This window comes from Cucumis melo, chromosome 11 (genome assembly GCF_025177605.1).
Source record: "Cucumis melo cultivar AY chromosome 11, USDA_Cmelo_AY_1.0, whole genome shotgun sequence".
Lineage (NCBI taxonomy): Eukaryota > Viridiplantae > Streptophyta > Magnoliopsida > Cucurbitales > Cucurbitaceae > Cucumis > Cucumis melo.
This window is the reverse complement of record NC_066867.1, coordinates 1,148,059-1,166,741: the sequence shown is the minus strand read 5'-3', so window position 1 is coordinate 1,166,741 and position 18,683 is coordinate 1,148,059. Positions and strand designations below refer to the sequence as shown.

General features: G+C 31.0%; 3 protein-coding genes across 5 annotated transcripts; 2 read left to right on the top strand and 1 right to left on the bottom strand.

Annotated features, from left to right (window-relative positions):
• The first annotated feature begins 2,427 nt into the window (after positions 1-2,427).
• Positions 2,428-5,849, top strand: LOC103497528 (GDSL lipase-like). Its single transcript, XM_017046666.2, has 5 exons — positions 2,428-2,737; positions 3,604-3,725; positions 3,811-4,044; positions 4,130-4,376; positions 5,410-5,849. Exons 1-5 carry the CDS (start codon positions 2,464-2,466, stop codon positions 5,670-5,672), a joined length of 1,140 nt encoding a protein of 379 aa, XP_016902155.2. The 5' UTR covers positions 2,428-2,463; the 3' UTR covers positions 5,673-5,849.
• A 1,970-nt stretch (positions 5,850-7,819) lies between these two features.
• Positions 7,820-13,103, top strand: LOC107991569 (GDSL esterase/lipase 5-like). The gene is made up of 5 exons (XM_017046685.2): positions 7,820-8,206; positions 8,382-8,503; positions 9,241-9,471; positions 9,960-10,215; positions 10,982-13,103. Exons 1-5 carry the CDS (start codon positions 7,951-7,953, stop codon positions 11,239-11,241), a joined length of 1,125 nt encoding a protein of 374 aa, XP_016902174.2. The 5' UTR covers positions 7,820-7,950; the 3' UTR covers positions 11,242-13,103.
• Positions 12,795-18,060, bottom strand: LOC103497472 (shikimate kinase, chloroplastic-like). Of its 3 annotated transcripts, XM_051079348.1 has the most exons (13): positions 18,024-18,041; positions 17,846-17,960; positions 17,237-17,521; positions 16,138-16,190; positions 15,894-15,948; positions 15,742-15,814; positions 15,243-15,327; positions 14,433-14,515; positions 14,212-14,341; positions 13,884-13,962; positions 13,481-13,545; positions 13,244-13,332; positions 12,795-13,130 (listed from the first exon to the last, which is right to left on the bottom strand). In XM_051079348.1, the coding sequence occupies exons 3-12, from the start codon at positions 17,451-17,453 to the stop codon at positions 13,276-13,278; spliced, it is 897 nt and encodes a 298-aa protein (XP_050935305.1). In that variant the 5' UTR covers positions 17,454-17,521; positions 17,846-17,960; positions 18,024-18,041; the 3' UTR covers positions 12,795-13,130; positions 13,244-13,275. The 3 variants fall into 3 exon arrangements, with proteins under 3 accessions (XP_050935305.1, XP_008457898.2, XP_008457899.2); XM_008459676.3 differs by having other exon boundaries at positions 17,237-17,565; positions 17,846-18,060; XM_008459677.3 differs by having other exon boundaries at positions 17,846-18,059.
• Between the last annotated feature and the right edge of the window lie 623 nt (positions 18,061-18,683).

Genomic DNA, 18,683 nt, shown 5'->3' with positions numbered 1-18,683 from the left:
GTTGCATTGTTTTTTGAGGAAATTTAAAGAACTTTTACATTGATTTGTGTGTGTGAGACTTCGTTTGAAGAGAGAGCACAACGTGATCTGCCCCCATCAACCTATATTGTTTACTATATTATATTTTAAACATTAAACCCTTTTCTTTTGTTTTATTTCATTTCATATTTAATTCTCTTCACTACTCCCTATCATCAATGAATAAATAAGCATACAAATTAAACCAAAATATTGTTTATCAGTGACTAATACCGATAGACTGTGACGTTTCATTACATTTTTGTAAACACTTTCAACAGTTTTGTTATGAAACCAACAATATTTTTTTTGTACTAAATTTCAAAACAACAATATTTTAACAAAATTGAATTGGGTCCGATTCTCGATCAATCACTTCAACAAAAATCATCTACCAATTAAATCTTTCAAAATAATTTTAGATATTGTACAACCAATTTTCTTTTGTATGAGAGAAAAAATAAAAGATTACCTTCAAACGTTATCTAGTTGCATAAAGAAGAAGAAAAGGGCAAAATTTGGAGGGAAATTGTGTAAAGTTTGATAAAAAAAAAAAAAAAAAATACGTACAACTAACGGTGCAAAGTGAGTAGAGACAGCGATGACACAACATCTACATCTGGGGTCCTTGACCCTAAATCAAAGATTTTTATTACTTTGAAATATAAATCATAATTGCAACATTATGATCATAAGTATAGAGTTTACAAAATCAATTACTCACTTTAAGTGATACAATTCCACTATGAGTAAATCTATCACTACTATAATTCAAAGATAGTTTAGATAAAAATCTCCTTCTTAATCATTTATCTCATCCAATCATCTGATTAAGGAATTGATGACGAAGATCTTCCTTTTAATCAAGTGTCTCATCAATCGTCACAATGAAAGCTTTCGATCTTCTTGTTAATGTTAAGATAGACGTTCTTCATAGAACACTACAGATTATTACAAGCAATTGCATTTACTTACTTGTTTCTTTCTTCTTTTCTTGCTTCACAGACTAATATATCTATTCATGAAGACAGAGCCCACCAATATTCTAACAATGTTAGTATTATTGAGATCTTCATTTAGATCTTCATTTAGATCTTCAAAGTTTTTATTTTTTATTATTTATTTATTTTTTGATAATCACGTTTACATTGTTTATTGAAAAAATACAAAAAAGAATAATAAAATAAAATAAGGATCAAGAACTTTTGAAAAGCTTTTGATTTATTTATTTATTTATAGGACAACATGTGGATCATTTACTTTAGTAGCATCTTCATCACTCTATTTTAAAACCAATTTCTTGATACCTACCCCCTCCATGCCTTCAAATTTCCATTCATTCATTCATTTGTTTTTTTTTTTTTTTATTTATTTATTTTAAAGAAGAATGGTACATTGAGAATCTTACTATTTCCACCTAAATAAAATCCACATAAAGGATTTTATAAATTTTCATCTCAAAATAATTTATGTTGTGTTTATTTGTATGAAATATAAATTAGTGTAATGGTAAATAAATCAATCCATCTTAATTATATTGCAAGTTGTAATTAAATGACAAAACCACTTGAAATAGAAAAATTTAAATTTTAGAAACCATTGAGCATGTTTTAATTTTAATTTTAAACCAAATTAAAAAGTTAATTTCGATAAATGTAACAAAACATTAAAATATTTACGTCTCGTATAACATAGACAAAAAATCCATAAAGTCGATAAAATATTTTTATAAATTCAAATTTTGCTTTTGACGACGATTTGTGACTTTTTTTTCTTTTCTTCTTTGCGATTTATTCATCTTCTCTTCTGGGTTTCTTCTACTCTTCTTTCTTTCATTTTCATTCAATCATTTTTTTCTTTCTTCGTTTTCTATTTCTTTCTTCAACTCTTCTTTCAGAATATCAAGATCGTTTAAATATCACTTTGATAGAATCTAAACAACTGCTTACCTAATCAACACGATTGTTTAGCATGGTTAACACGATCGTTTAAATTTGAAGCTCTTTTTTCATTGTTTAAAAAGAACTACACGATTATGTGGATATGATCTAACGATCGTTTACCATAATTAACATGATCGTTTAGCTTGGTCAACACAGATATTACGGAGGATTGCTTACCTAGCCAATATGATCATTTAGCTTGGTCAACATGATCGTTTAGATTTGAAGTATTTTTTTCATTGTTAAAAAAATCTACACTACACGATTATGTAACGATTTTTTACATGATCACTTCTCATGATCGATTTTTGGTATTTTTCATCGTGGGGTGTGTGACATTGTTCTCTTTTCAAAATTGTTTTATTTTTACAAAATCCGAAATTAAACATTAAAAATTATAACGATCTTTTACATAATTAAAATAGATAGTGACACATACAACTTGTAAGGAAATTAGTATAAAAGAAGACAAGAAGAGTTTCTTAAACAGGAAACTATAGAAATGAAGTTTTCAAACTTTTGCATTTCCTTCTTCATCATCTTCTTCGCTGCCGTGTCGGAAGCCGCCAGCATCCAACTGCCCGGCAATTCGTTGTCGGATACCCGTTTCGGCTTTTTCATTTTCGGAGATTCCTATGTCGACGCTGGCAACAACAACTACATTATCACCACCAGTGACTTTCAGGCCAACTTCCCGCCCTATGGTGAAAGCTTCTTCCCGAACCGGATCGCCACCGGCAGGTTTACCGACGGCCGTAATATTCCGGATTTCTTAGGTCATTATCATTTCTCTCTCTGTTATTATTTCTTTTCAAAATATGTTTGTTTAGTACCAATTAGATCACTGAATATGTTTCTTCTTGTCTTGTTTAAATCTTGGTGGTTGAACTCCTGGTTAATGCTCTGATGAATGCGTAACATAATTTTTTGTTCCCTATTAAGAGAATGGGGCTTAGTTATTGTCATTTTCTTGTGACTCAAATGTTTTAATTAGTTTGGTTAATGGATGGGATAACTCTTGGATTTATGGATCTTATTTTGCTTTAGTTTGAAATTCTAGTATGTGATTTGTGTTCACAAGGATTGAAGATTAAGTATAAGAGTAGATTTTTGGGTAGGATTTTGTATTGAATGTTTATATTGAACTGATAACTCGATAGTCCTAATCTCATATTTGGATCGAGGGCAATGGGTGTGGCTTGTAATAAGTTTTACCTTCTTTCTCATGTTTTCACATCTCACAATCTCAGTCCAATAATGTCTGTTATAACATTCATAAGAGATCCTGATTCTGAATCATTTTCGAGTACATCCCAGCTTCCCAAAACAGGTAGAAGTTTGTTGGTAGAGAAGTGCTAAAATCAAATGGTATGATTGGATTTTGTACTTTGATATATTATTTAATTTGTCATCATAACCTATTAACTTAAGCTTTAATGTCAATGGGTCTCAGAACTCTTTCGTTCCCAGAAGATGGATAAAACATTATGTTGTTTCCTAAAAAATATCCGAACTGATCTCGTGAAATATTTCTGAAAAATTGAAGTTGACACGAACAAGAAACAAAAATGTAAATAAACGACCCTTTAGTCGAAGATTATAATGTTGTCAGTAGGCTTATGATCAAGAAATGTTAATGCAGGTGAGTATGCCAACTTGCCTTTGATTCCACCATATTTGGATCCTCACAACGATCTCTATGACTATGGAGTCAATTTTGCATCTGGTGGAGGTGGAGCTTTAGCTTTGAGTCATCAAGAACAGGTTACAACATAATCAAATCAATCAAACCAATTTCTTTTCCCTGTTTTTCCTCTGCTGAATTGAATGCATTTTGTTTGGTTTTCAGGCCATTGGGCTTCAAACTCAGATGGTGTTTTTCAGAAAAGTGGTGAAATCTTTAAGAAACAAGCTGGGGCATGCAAGATCTAGAAGCTTCCTCTCTAACTCTGTTTTTCTCTTCAACTTTGGAGGAAATGATTATCTGAATCCTTTCGACATTAGCTATGACATTTTCAAAACCATTGAAGCTCAAGAACAGTACGTGAATATGGTGGTCGGAAACATAACGATAGCAATCAAGGTAATATGGCACAACAGTGGTTAGCTCATTTGATAAACCCTTTTGTTTTCTGTTATACATTAGGAAACGTGTTTATGTGTGACAGGAAGTATACAAATACGGAGGAAGGAAATTTGGAGTTCTGGCAGTGCCTCCATTAGGGTATATGCCAAGTTCAAGACTGAAAAAGAGTGCTCAATTTTTTGAAGAGTCTTCTTCAATAGCAAGGATTCACAACAAGTTTATTCTCATTGCTCTTGAGAAACTTTCCAAGCAACTCAAAGGATTCAAATACACTCTTGCTGATGTTCACACTGCGCTTCTACAAAGAATACAGAACCCTACAAAATACGGTAATAAACTTTACCTTTTTTTCTTTAATTCTCGAAATTATAGCAAATAACCCAATTTAGAAAATAAAATATTTATCAAAATGAGTAATATTTTTAAAATGTTAACATTTATATTTGTGCTATGTATTATATTATTTCTTGCTTGATTATCATATATGCAACTTGCCCTATAAATCTCTATGCTTTTTAGCATCCCTTCATATTAGTCCTTAATACTTTTAAAATAGTTGTGTATGGTCTTCTTTTTTTGTTTTTGTGTACCTTTACAAACCTCTTTTAGTCCTCTATTTTGCAAAGTTGACAAATTATGTCCTTAATCATAAAAGTTTACAACTCAGTGGCTATATTTGGAGACACTTAAAATGTATGTTTGTACTCAAAATTCTCTCTTTTCTAGAAATATTACTATAAAAAGAGAAAAATGTTAAAAGAGTTTGAGATTTGAATGAAAGATAGGTTAAAAATCACCTTTAGTCTATTTTTAATTTTGTAACAATTTAATCGGTAATTTTATTATATTATAATTTAGTTTTTATTTTTTAAAATTAATAACTATTTGTACGGTAAAAATTAATATTGAGATCTAGTGAGATTTTTAACCTAATAAAAAATTGGGGTTAAGATTTAGTAAAAGTTTTTCTTTTTTATTAAATAAAGGTCTACATCATTAAAAAGTTAACATAAATTTTTTGGGTTATGAATAAAGTTACAAAATCAAACTAAATTGTTATATACTTAACAAATTTAATTGCTACAAAACTAAATGATAATTATAAACCATATTGGTTTAGGGATGAAATATGTTTTTATTATAATGTATATTTAAATTAAAAATGTTTGTCATAACATCACATGATCACAAGATAATTTTGATTTTGATGAACTTTTATCTTTTCAAGGAGTAGTAGTCAATGAAAGTTTATGTTTTCGAGACTTTTCTTTAAAGTGAAATAAATTATTAATGGCACGTTGTTTGAGAATCATGAATGAAGGGTTTGACATATGCATTATATCTTTATTTGTGTGGATGAAGGTTTCAAGGTAGTGGACACAGCCTGCTGTGGGAGTGATGAATTCAGAGGGGTTTACAATTGTGGAAGAAAGGATTTTGGATCTTTACCCTATACTCATTGCCAAAATCTTGAAGATCATATGTTCTTTGATTCTTTTCATCCCACTCAAAAGGTTTTCAAACAACTTGCAGATGAGTTTTGGAGTGGAGATGTTGACATTGTTAAGCCTTTGAACTTCAAACAACTCTTTAGTTGTGATGACTCAACTTTGGCTTCTTATTGAGAATTGTTTAGGAGGAGGATTTTAAGATTGAGGAAAATCTTGGAATCTATATGTTTAACAACTTGGCATTTAGCTACATTTTTTTCTTTATAATCTAGATGATCATGAGGCAGCACTACATTGTAATATCGTTTGCTATGAAAACTCGTCGAATAAATGTTAATCGTTTTTGAAATATGTCTTTCTTTTAGAGAATTAAAATTTTTTTAACGTGCATGACATGAATTAGCTATCTAACACATTTTATATACAATATCACATGGAAAAAATAATTATGGGACTATTTTTAGTATTTTTTTCTTTTATTTGTAGCGTAAATTAGCTAACACATATTATTTTTGTAGTGTTACTCGAGGGAGTAGAAAATTTTGTTATATACCGTTCTTTTTTTTTAAGAAGGGGTTAGGTTGTGTTTTGATGCAACATGATAATCGTTTTTATTCCTTCCCATAGTTAAAGAGTTATGAGCAATACCTAGCTCACGATTTGAGGTTGATAACTATGGCTTGGAGGCAATATTGTAGGGCTATCTGTTTCAAAATATTACAAATTAAATGATTTAGGTTTTGAGTTTCGTTTCTATTTAGTTTCTAAGTTTCATGAGATATTACAATTTTACTTTTAAAAACATTTTGAAATCTAAAGTCCAAATAAAATCTATGCTAAATTTAAAAAGAAAAAAAAATGTCCATCAACCTTGCATTTTGCGTCAAAAACATCTTTAAACTTTCAAAAAACAATTCAACCAAAACTCTCAAACTTAAAAACAAAATGTTTAAAAATACTCTAACGGTTAGCTTTGAATGAAAAACGGTTATAATTTTGTTTTAAAAATTCCACTGAATTATTGAAAAGTTTAAAAAATACCTCGAACTTAAAAATAGTTAAGAAAAACTATTCTCAAAATTAGTATATGAACTAAAACCGTTAATATTTTGTTGCAAAAATAACTCTTAATAATTAAAACTACCTCTATTGTTAGTATAATGCTAAATTTATTTGAACTTGTTAATATTTCTTTGATAACTTTATGCTTCCCCTAAGTTTAGAGAATCTCTTTTCAATAAATCATCATACATAATAGTAAGGAGAATGAAGTACGTTTCTAATAAATGTAATATTAATCACCATATATAGTCGTAAGGAGAATGAAGTATGTTTCCAATAAATGTAATGTTGTCTTCTTCTAACAGAGACTGAAACAACTATACAAGACAATTCAAATGTTACTCTTAAGACAAACTGAATGACCAAAACTCTAACCAGAGGACTACGTGTCCTTTAAATATGCACATCTAAATTACAAATAAGCATCCCTAACTTACATAAAAACTGCGTGCTGAATAAAGAAAGATGTCAACCGAAAAACAAAAGAAAAGGCAACCACCAGTAAAGAAAGTATTTTGCATTTTGGTAGACCATCCCCTTTTCAAAACAACAACCTAACATGGCAATAACATTTTCGATATCTCAAGTCATAAAACAAATATTGTCAATCTCATAAAACCTAACAACTTCAAATAAATTTATTACTATACTAAGGATAGAGACATAATATTTTATTTAGAGTTGGTTTTCCAACTATATATTAACAATTTTAGTTCATATACAAAGAGTAGTTTTTTCTCTTTTAAATTTTCTTTCTAAGTTCAAGGGTATTTTTGAAACTTTTCAATAATTTAAAAATATTTCTAAAACAAAACTTTAACTTTTTTCATCCAAAACTAACCGCAAAATATTTTTAACTATTGTTGAAAGTTTGAGAATATTTTTTAAAGTATTTTTTTACCCAAAGTGTAAAGTTGAAGGACATTTTCTATAATTTAGCCTAAAATCTAATAACAAAAATATGTTTTTCTCTAATAATAATAAGTGTTGTACTCAAATATAGTAAAATGAGCCAACATTGTTATAAATACTGCAAAATGACATTGTTTATCGATAATAAACACAAACAGATCATTATCATCCATTATTATATATAAATCTATCAATGTCTATCAATATCTACAACAAATAAACAATAATAGATATCGATCTTTATCGAAATAGTATCTTGCTATAATTAAAAATATTTCCACTAATTTTATGGTTTAAAATATTTATCTTAATAATAATAATAATAAATAGGAAGGATAAGGACAACAAACAAGACAGCTTTCACATTGATCTTGATTGGTCCACTGTACTTCAATAATTTTAATAATCATAAGAAGAACAAGTTGATAATTACAATGAAGTAGATTTGAAAGTGAGTGTTGGTGTTGTCACAACAAAAATGAAGATCTCAAAATTTCAAACCTGTTTGTTGGTGGTGGTGTTGTTTAGTAGTAGTGTAGAAGAAAACATATTTGTATTTTCAGAACAAAATGTGGGATTTTTCATCTTTGGTGATTCAATTTTGGATGCTGGAAACAACAATTACATCAACACCACTACCAAGTTTCAAGCCAATTTCCCTCCATATGGCCTCACTTTCTTCCACAACCCCACCGGCAGGTTTTCCGACGGCCGTCTCATTCCTGATTTCATCGGTGATTTCATTTCCATTATCTCTTTGCTTCCTAACCATTTCGTTCAGTTTTATGTTTTTTTTTTTTTTTTTATATCTATATATGGTTGTTGTTTTCTCCTGTTTCTTTAGAGTAGTTTTCACTTTCATGCTGGTTTTTATGGTAAATTTTTGAAAGGGGGTTTTGTTTGTTGCAGCTGAGTATGCAAAGTTGCCTCTGATTAGGCCATACTTAGATCCTCACAACAATCTCTACATCCATGGCGTCAACTTTGCTTCTGGTGGAAGTGGTGCTTTACTCGAGAGTCACCAAGGATCGGTTTGAATCCATTCATCAAACTTTTTTATATATGCTTGAGATTTGGGTATTAATTTAACTGCCCTTCAAATATCTGTATAATGAATATCTCTATAATGGTAGATGTTGTCCTTTGGAAACAAACTCTCTTGACTTTGTTATCATCCCTCTGTGTTTTCCTATTGTCCACTTTGGACATGCATAAGCCCCTCGTAGCTTTACTTTTGTTTCACCTAAAAAATCTTGCACCATTGAAGATAGTGGACTTTTCTCTTATGTAGCCAATGTGAAACTTTTATTACACTCCAACGATATGTACCAATTTCCCAGAAATCCAAAAGAGGGAATTAGTAACTTTTATCTCTTAGATGATGTTTATGGTTGTCAAAATTACAGGAAAAGAGTATGACATTCACGTGATATCGGTAATAAATTTGTTTAGATGGAGAGAAAGATAAGTTGCAAAATAAAGAATTCTACACATGTTTGATGTTTGGCACTCATACTCTAAAAGAGTGGAACCTTTGGGATTTGAGAGTGAATTTCCATCCTTTAGGGGTAGATGACTAAAGACGTTATCTAAAATACGTTTCAAAGCTAAATCAGTTTTAACTTGGTCTCAACCGAGCATGTGGGTTTGTGCTATCATTATGAACTTGTAAAAATATAGATTTAACTTCGTTCCATTTGTTTTTCTTCTCTACTGCATTGAGTTGAATCATAAGAAAACATTCAAATTGTTGATTAATGATTTTCAGGCCATAACACTTCAAACTCAGTTGAAGAATTTCATTGAAGTGGGGAAATCATTGAGGAAGAAGTTGGGAGATAACAGAGCTCAAAACTTGCTCTCAAACTCAGTTTATTTGATCAGTACAGGAGGAAATGATTACATAAGTCTTTTTGAAGGAGACTCCACTGCCTTTCAAATCTATACCCAAACACAATATGTGAATATGGTGATTGGAAACCTCACCGCAGTGATCCAGGTAAATTTAGAAAGCATCTCAATTCTGGTGGTTTGAATGGCTAAACTAAACACTGTGTCTCATTCTCTGTTCGTGGACGTAACTAATATATGGTTAATAAACCACGAAAATCTTTGTGTTGATTCGATATTGATTACATTTTCATGAAATAAAGTATAAATTTCATATGTTTATAAGATGAGAGTTATAGATTTAGGATTTTGTTACGATGGAAGTTATGGATCGGTCATTCCTAACACTTCGACACATCATTTAAAGAATTAAATTTATTTGACGAATGAGTTGTGTTTCATGTTAGTGACATCTCCGCATGTCTAAGTATGCGATAATTCAATGATACGTCAACTTTTTGTCAGTCGAACTTACTAGTTTCTTTTTTGGCAAATGCCCTAATTGAAAATTCAAGAAGTTTAAGAGATCAACATAACCAAACTACGAAAAATTTAGGGTTCATTCAACATATTTGATTTGACGTTTCGTCTTTCCAGGAAATATACAAGAATGGAGGAAGGAAATTTGGGTTTGTGGGAGTGCCTTCTTTGGGTTGTATGCCAAGGTTGAAGATGTTGAAAGGAGAAGGACATGGAAAGTGTGTAGAAGAGGCTTCTTCAATAGTAAATTTGCACAACAAATTGCTTCCCATTGCTCTACAAAGGCTTGCCACTCAACTCAATGGATTCAAATATGCTTTTGCTGATGCCAACAATTTGCTTCTACAAAGAATACAAAACCCTTCCAAATATGGTAATTGTTTCCTCTTCTTTTCTCTTCTTTTTTACGATATACGAGAGCTAAAATTGCATGATATGTAATCTCTTCGAAGTAGAAATGTCTCGACTACATGATGAAAACTTTCTCTAAAGTAGTTTTTCTTGAGGTTAAAACTTAAAAGGAAGTGTGGTTTTTTTCCCCAATATATTTCTATAAGTATACTAAGCTTCTACTTGGTTTGTGATGAAAAACAAAATATGATTTGGTAAATGTTTGAATTTAGTGTTTAAAATTTTTTTTTTGTCAAATTGATGAAGTGAAGTTAGGGTGAGATTAATTAATTGAAATTTTATTTTTTACAAAATATAGTAAAATTTCAGATGTTATCAATGTTAGACGCTGATAACATTGATATGCTTCTATAAGTGACATTGATAGACAATAATAAAGGTTTATCAGGATTTATGTTTGATAGAATTCAAGATCTTGTTATATTTTTTCAAATATTTTAGTTTAGTTTACTATATTTGAAAATATTCCTATATAATACAAAAATTTAAGTTTATTTTACAATCATTGTTTTTGGTTTTTTGAAATTTGTGCTTGTCTTTTTATAATTTGTTTACCATAGTTTTCATTCTACCTAACTAGACACTTTAATTACTGATGGATCTTTATTTGGACCTATTACGTATCTAAAGTAAAACTTTGTTATATTTGTAAATATTTTTATTGGTTATGGTTGAGAAGATAATTAATATGAAAAAAGAAAAAGTTATGAATATATATTTGGATGAAGGTTTCAAGGAAGTGGAGACAGCATGTTGTGGGAGTGGAGAGTATAGAGGAATTTATAGTTGTGGAGGAAAAAGAGGAGAAAAAGAGTTTAAAATATGTGAAGATCCAACCAAATATTTGTTCTTTGATTCATATCATCCCAACCAAAAAGCTTATGAGCAACTTGCAAGGCTCATGTGGAGTGGAGATGAACAAGTCATTAAGCCTTATAACCTCAAACAACTCTTTCAATATGGATCACCTTTGTTGGCTTATCAATGAAAATTACAACTATATTCTATAATGTCTTTTTCTCGTTTTTAGACACTTCTTTTCTTTTCCCTTTTTTTGAGTTTCTCCTTGGTAGAGAGTATTTCTTTCTTGTGAATTTTGAATTTGAGTTGCCTATGTTTAGCATTAGATCGTTTGCTTCTTCTATTTTCGCCCAAGCATACTATTGTTAGAATGAGAAAAAGTTTACCTTTTTAATCTCTAAGTATTGAATCTTCTTAGTCTTGAGTTTTTAAAGAATACAAAGATTTGCTTTCAAAATAAGTTTTCCAAATATACGTTTTTAGTTCGTCAATTATCTGAAGTCCAAGTGTATTGACAAGTCTTTTAAATCTAAGCTAACTTTGTCTTGATCCCTTTTCAAGAATTGTAGGGTTCGTTTAACAATGTATGTCTATGATTACTTTTGACACTTAGATAATGAAAAATAATTTTATGTTCTTTTAACCTATGTCTAGGACAAGGTCAACTTCTATGTCTAAATACTCTACCTATACTATATTTCTCTTATGAAAATCGTGCTTTGTTTAACTCTTTCGATATCGAAGTCAAACATTTTATGAAAACTGTTTTTTTAACATAAAAGTTTATTGGTATAAGAGTAATCTAAATAAACTATTTACAACTTAACTTGAGAGATACTTAACGTTATTTACAACATCGTTCTGAAAATTATTATGATTTTTACACATGAATGTTAGAACCAACCCATCAGTGTCATCAATGTTACCAATATCTTCATTATTGACTAAAATAGACCAATGTAAACCAACAATATTCAAAGTCAGTTTTAGCTCAAAATTAGTGTTGGTTGATCGATGATGACCTAATCCATGTAAATGAAAACCATCTTTGATGTCCAATTTCGACGACGACCACCTCTGAAGACTACCTCCATAGCCAACTACCACAATCATCTCCCGAAACCACTTATATATGCAACTAACTCCAAGGGCCAATTCATGATGAATCTTTTATAGTGTTTTAGTAACTCTTTAATCGTACGACAAACCAAACAAAGTTGGTTCGTGTGAATGCATTTTTTAAAAAATGTAACCACACACGATTAGTTTTATTTTAATTTTTTTTATAAAAGGTGTTTCAACATTTTAAAAAATATTTTTTCCTAATCGATCCAAACACGCTCTAATGTATAATTTGCTTCATGAGTCTCATCAAAGATCGAACAAAAGAAAAATTATGGATATATGAAAAGAAAAATCATTTATAAAACTAAACTAGAGATTAAGATTTCAAAAAAAATCTTACGAGGAATCTTTTACGATAATTTATACGTTCTAATTCACTTCATTTAATATAATAACTCAAACTAAAATAATTTACTTTTCAAACACAAACTTTCTAAAGTTAGATAAAGATAATTTGCACCCCAAACACAAATTTTGTAAACATAAACTAGAATAGTCCACACTCCAAACACGAACTTTCTAATTCTACCAACTATTATAACCAACTTCACAAACCAGCACTTAAAAATTAAAAAGTAATAAAAATGAACTTTTGGAAGTTTTAGAGAGGAAAAATAATCTAATTTAGGGGTATTTCAATAATATAACCTTTAATAAATGATATCATTCAGTTCTTAACTTAGATGAATTCCACAACTCTTTCAAATACAACTCTAATGTCTAATTATTTTTTTTCTCCATATGCTTAGAAACTTATAACCATTCAACATTTTAAGATGATGCACTGTAATACTCTACACTAGACCAAACACACTTATGAGATGAGATGAAGAACAAATGGGACAGCCTTGAGTGAAACTGAAACATGCCTTGATACTTGATAAAGAAGATTACCCAGAAATAATGAAAGAATCGATTTTGTTTCCACTCATTGCCGTTATTCATATGTACCTGAAATCATAAGAAAAATAAATACATTAATAACTCTATAAGCAAAATGAAATGGAAAGATCATCTACCTACTTCATTTGCTGCTATGAGAAGTAAGAAAGCTTCTATTATACCTAAATGAATCATTTTTTTTCTTTTGTGGTCATCAAATTGCACAATAACCATCTTCTCTCTTCAAAAAGATCTCGATTTGTTCAAGTGCCTGAGATTCCATGGAATAAACAAGTGTGAGGCAGAAATTGTTATAGAAATAAAATAAGACTTGTTGTCTAATGAAAGGCTTTGGTTAATTGTGGTGTAGTGTGTAGGTTATCATGTTTATTCAGAGAATGAGAGATATAGTTATAGACCTCGATTGCTATGGCCATAGGCGTGACATTCGATACATCTTTAGTACCCAGTTTGGCTGCAATTTCTGCATAATATAACATTAGCTTATGTCATTTGGTATTGAGATTTTAGATTCAAGGAATAGAGGAACCACCAAATAATACTTAATTGTTCGAAATGGCATTTGAAAAAAAGAGCTTTAAATGAAAGCAATGAAGCAATTTTTCTATAACAAAAAAAAAAAATACTAAAGAAGTGTTTGTTTTAAAGCGAAAAATTAACCTCTAAAATTCATTTCAAACTCATCCTAAATGGCATCTCTTTAGTGGTCGGTAGTCGAATGAGATTAAAACCAAGACCATTGGGTTTTTTACATTAAGTTGGTAGAATACATTAATAATATATCACGGAGGGATGTCTTACTTTCGCAGGAAACTGTGACTTCAGCGTTGGCATATGCTTCGCCCCTCTCTTCCAGAAGAGTAGATAAACGGACGAGGGTCTGTAGATAACAGGAATTAGAAAAAATATTTATTCGAGACTCAATTTTAAAACTAATCTTTAAGGGTTATTACTTATTATGTTGTGAGTAGAAAACAGAACCTTCGTAAAATCATACATTCGTGTGTATGTTTTGTGTAAAATAACTTCAACATAATAAATTTTATAACGTTTGTTATTGGACATTATTTTGCAGAAACCTGGAAGATCATATTTAAGAATAAAGGGAAACAAACACTGAAAAAAATACCTTTGAGTATGCATCAGTTGAATCATGATGCAAAAGAGGACGAGAATTGGTTCCTACAGCTGAAATTCTCTTAACCAAGGCTTCTAAAGGCACATCCAACCAAACACTGATGCCTTTATGCATATATTTCCTGAAAAGTTAGAAACGGTTCGCTCTGTCAGATGATACTGAAAGCTATTTTGAAATGGAACACTTGTATTCAACTAGTCTGTCTTCTATACCAGTTTATCGATCTCGTTACGGCACCTCCGCCGGTGGAAATAACAAACTGGCGCATCAAAGATAACTTCCTCAATGCTTCCGTCTGCAGGAATCAAGATAAGTTTGGGCTCACTGGTATGTTAATCAGCTAAAGTTCTGCTTCGAACTTCATATATGCATAAAATAGAGCTTGTCTTGTGCTAACAATATTTCAAGAGTGAGAAATTCGAAACATTACACGTTCTGAGTCTACAATTTCATGGCCCAGTGAACAGGTTGAAATTATCTTTAAGAAGGAAAAATAAAAAAACAAAGTAATTCCTAGTTACCAAAGAGCATTATTGGCATGATATTAACTTTGACCTTCGAGGCTAACATGAGGTTTTGGTTCAAGCAAGAACCAAATCCCTTAAACAATACAAGATGAAAATCTCTAATCCCTTCAACTATACAAAAAGGAAATTTTCCAATAAGATCACTTTGATCAATTCTAGATACTATATATAACACTTTAAAGAGTACTCTGAAGTACAAATTCAATTGTATATTGGAGACAAACAGTTGAAATATCCTCATCATTGAAGAGAGAAGGAGCAGCCCGACCAAGATCCATGTTCTGATATAAAACCTAACAGCTAAAACGCTTGACAAGATAATGAATGTGTGCACTTGAGAAGAGAGAGAGAGAGAGAGAGAGAGAGAGAGAGAGAGAGAGAGAGGTACGCATAATAATGAACAAGCAACATAAACTTTGAACAAGGCAGTGAACATGCAACATAAATAATGTCAAGATATGGAAAATGATTTGGCAGTTATGCATCCAGACTGACCTCCCTTTCTCTAAAGAAGTCCTCCCCATAGACCTTGAAAATTTCAGCTACAGAAATTCCTGTGTCTTCTTCCACCAATGAATCACTGTGGCATCCAAAACATAAAATAGAACAAGAGATCAGCATGGAAATGTCTCATCAAATGATTGTACGTGCGGATGCATAGACTAGCAAAATTAAATACAGATACCAGAAATCATAGCATTAGCATAAAAACCTAGGTCAACAGTTATACTCGGTTATTTTTCTCTCATTTATAGATGGGAATAAAATTAGGAACCGGATCTAGTTATTTTTCTGCTCCTATTGCAGCTTCAATGATAATTTACGTCAGCTGTATTTTACTCAGCTTTTGCTTTCCAATATACATTGGAAGTTAATTTTAATTACAAAACTTAAAGAAAGTAAATATTTACCTTGCTATGAAATCAAGATGTAACTAAGAGTACAAGAATTTTGTCGAAAGTTTAGTAAATGCATTAGCAGCTATGAAACAAACCTATCAGAAAAGGAGTAACCAAGTGCATTTGACAAGACTTTTCCCACAGTTGTTTTTCCGGAGCCCATCATTCCTGCATTTCATATATAAGATTTTAATTATCTAACTGCATAAGCGCAAGAGTAATGCAGAACTCCAAGAAAGAAACTCACCAACAAGATATATAGAGCGCCCATTTAAATATGACTCAATCTCCCGGGACTTCCTCTGCAATTTTATGACCAGTGAGCAAAGAGATGAAAAATATGCTAAACAACAAATAGGACAACTTTTGTCCCCCTTTTAGCAAAAAGCAGGGAAAAGGAAAAGTAAGAGGCTCCACAATCACAGAAGGCAGGAAAGCGATGGAAAGCCTAGTAAAATGATAATGAAAAAGTGGGATTGGGAAACCCTTACCTGTATAGCCAAAGACTCATCAACAGACGCACAATGGTTTCCAGATTCCAACACTGAGAAACACAAAAATTGAAAATCTTATCAAAAATGTTTTTTTTTTTCCTGAAAAAACTCAACTTTCATGGAAAAAAAAAATGAAAGAGTACACAAACATACAAAAGAGAAAAATGTAATAAAAAAGAGCCGACCTACAAGGAGTTTCAATCAAGAGAAATAAGACCAAGCTAATAGTAACAAAAGAGCTTAGAAACAGAGGCCCAAAGCGAAACAGAGAATCTAGCAAGGGACCACAGGATTGCCAAAAGAAACTCTTATGTCCTCTGAAAATTAAGTTAGTTCTCTCACCCAAAATCCCCAACAAGATAGCACATATCCCAGTCGGCCTAACATCTTGTGTTCATAAAAGACGATTACCCTGTTTTCTATTTTTATCTTTTTTATTTTCTTTAGAAATTATTAGTTTTTCAAATATCGTATCTACGCAGGAAGAAATGAGGAGAATGGATCAAATTCAAGCTGACCATTAGGGAAATTTCACGAAACTCTCATTCTGGGCAGGAATCAATTAATAGCATAGTTTCAAAGGAAATAAAAATGTTTTTATGGCCCTTGCCTCAGGCATCAGACTCAGACTCAGACTCCTGATCTATATTTTCAAAAAATTCCTTATTCCACGAATTCTAGACTCCCCCATCTAAAAGATCTTAAATCAACTAGATGTTTCTTCACGGTGGAAGCAACTGGGAGAAAAGGTAATAGATTGAAATGAAATTTTCGTTTTAAAACACATTTAACAAATGGTGCCAAGATGTTTAAGTCTACCAAGCAAATTCGAACAAGTGAAGAAACATTAATTTTAGAACGGGTAAAGATGAGGAACTTCATGAATCATTGGGGTTCTAATGGCGTAGATAAAGTTGAATTAAAGAAATTTTCACAAGTAAATGCTAATCAAAATTCTAGGAGCTAAGCTATAAATGACTCTTACCAAATACAAACATAATTCCACAAAATACCATCGAATTAACAGGTCATCTCATTTCATTAGCTTCAAGTAGAGAAAATTTAATATAATCGCAATAGATCGCGAATACCAAACCTGAAGAGTTCTTATAAGAACAGGAGATTTTCAAAGCAACGGTTCTCCGATGATTTGAATGTCTCGACACTCGTAAATCGAATGAAAATGGGGCCTGCAATATATCCTGCTCCGCTAATCTCCGAGGGAAATGCAGCGAACCCTTCGGTTTTGCAGAAACACTCTTCGAGTGAATCCATGGCGAAAACTGCAACTGCTGCATTACCGTAGTCTCCATACTTACTGGCACAGCAGCTCAAATTTCACCAAATTTCAAGAACAAATAAGAAAAATAATTTCACACCACTGCAAACCCGAAGGTCATCACGTTAGATTCTCAGTCCATTCATCTTCAAAAACAAAAACAACAACAACAACAACACCAATCAAACAAAACAACAGGTAGCGTAAAATAAAAATAAATAAATAAATAAACACAGCCTAATTCTAAGTTAGTTACAAAAAAAAAAAAAAAAGGCAGAGTGAAAAACAGAACAAATCCGAAATGGAAAGGAATGACTCAAAACTCAAAAAAACAAAAGTAAAGAAACAGAATAACAAGGATTGTTGCAAGGTTAAAATAAAATATGGATGGAAAACTTGGGATAATGACGGCCAAATGAAGCGTACCGAAGAGGATGAAGACAGAGAAGAATTTGAAAGTCGGATTTCTCTGAAGACACTCCTCCGGTTCGCAATGCCTCCGTCTTTCTCAGCTCCGGTACCCGAAACTTCGTCGCAGCAACTATGTGATGGAAGATATTTTTATATATATATATATTTGGAAAGGTAAATAAAAATGTTTTACCTTTGGATTGGATTGGCGATGGAATTTGGAGTTTGAAGGCATTGAGATGCGATGCCATTTGCATCATTATTATTATTATTATTATTAATAAATTTAATTTTTGTATTCAAAATTGGCTCTTACCAACCCCATGAGTCATCACTACCTGCCCCCCCCCACCACCTTGGTCAATAACGGCAACAAGTGAAACTATATACACACAGAGAGTTGTTGGGTTGGGTGTTATTGTAGTTTGGTAGTCTTCCCATCATGTGTGCTTCATATCTTTACAAATTATATTTCATTTTTTATGATATAATTGTATTCAAGCTACCAAAAGGAAAAAAAAAAAAAAAAAAAAGTCAAAATTCGAACTTTTTTTATTTTTAAAAAAACTATATATTAAAATAGGTGGTTTGAAAATATTTATAAAATATAACAAAATTTTACCTTCTATCGATGACACTAATAAACTTTTATTCCTATTTATCAATACACATGTAGATGTTGCTAGAAGATTTCTATCAATGTCATTGATATATTTGAAATTTTATTATATTTATAAATATTTTGGTTCATTGTTTTATATTTGACCGTGTCTTCGATAAACTTTAAGAATTTGATTACATTCTTTCTGCTATTAAAAAAAAGAAGTAAAAGTTGAAACTTTTTTTTTTCATT

What these genes read in the sequence shown, in the direction of transcription:
- LOC103497528 (XM_017046666.2), top strand. Translation starts at nt 2,464, where the DNA reads ATGAAGTTTTCAAACTTTTGCATTTCCTTCTTCATCATCTTCTTCGCT. An exon ending in TAATATTCCGGATTTCTTAG is followed by an intron (nt 2,738 to 3,603) that starts GTCATTATCATT and finishes ATGTTAATGCAG; the next exon opens with GTGAGTATGCCAACTTGCCT. An exon ending in ACAGAACCCTACAAAATACG is followed by an intron (nt 4,377 to 5,409) that starts GTAATAAACTTT and finishes GTGTGGATGAAG; the next exon opens with GTTTCAAGGTAGTGGACACA.
- LOC107991569 (XM_017046685.2), top strand. Translation starts at nt 7,951, where the DNA reads ATGAAGATCTCAAAATTTCAAACCTGTTTGTTGGTGGTGGTGTTGTTT. An exon ending in TCTCATTCCTGATTTCATCG is followed by an intron (nt 8,207 to 8,381) that starts GTGATTTCATTT and finishes TGTTTGTTGCAG; the next exon opens with CTGAGTATGCAAAGTTGCCT. An exon ending in ACCTCACCGCAGTGATCCAG is followed by an intron (nt 9,472 to 9,959) that starts GTAAATTTAGAA and finishes TCGTCTTTCCAG; the next exon opens with GAAATATACAAGAATGGAGG.
- LOC103497472 (XM_008459676.3), bottom strand. Translation starts at nt 17,453, where the DNA reads ATGGAGACTACGGTAATGCAGCAGTTGCAGTTTTCGCCATGGATTCAC. An exon ending in ATGAGTCTTTGGCTATACAG is followed by an intron (nt 15,949 to 16,137) that starts GTAAGGGTTTCC and finishes ATAAAATTGCAG; the next exon opens with AGGAAGTCCCGGGAGATTGA. An exon ending in ACTTCTTTAGAGAAAGGGAG is followed by an intron (nt 14,516 to 15,242) that starts GTCAGTCTGGAT and finishes TGATTCCTGCAG; the next exon opens with ACGGAAGCATTGAGGAAGTT.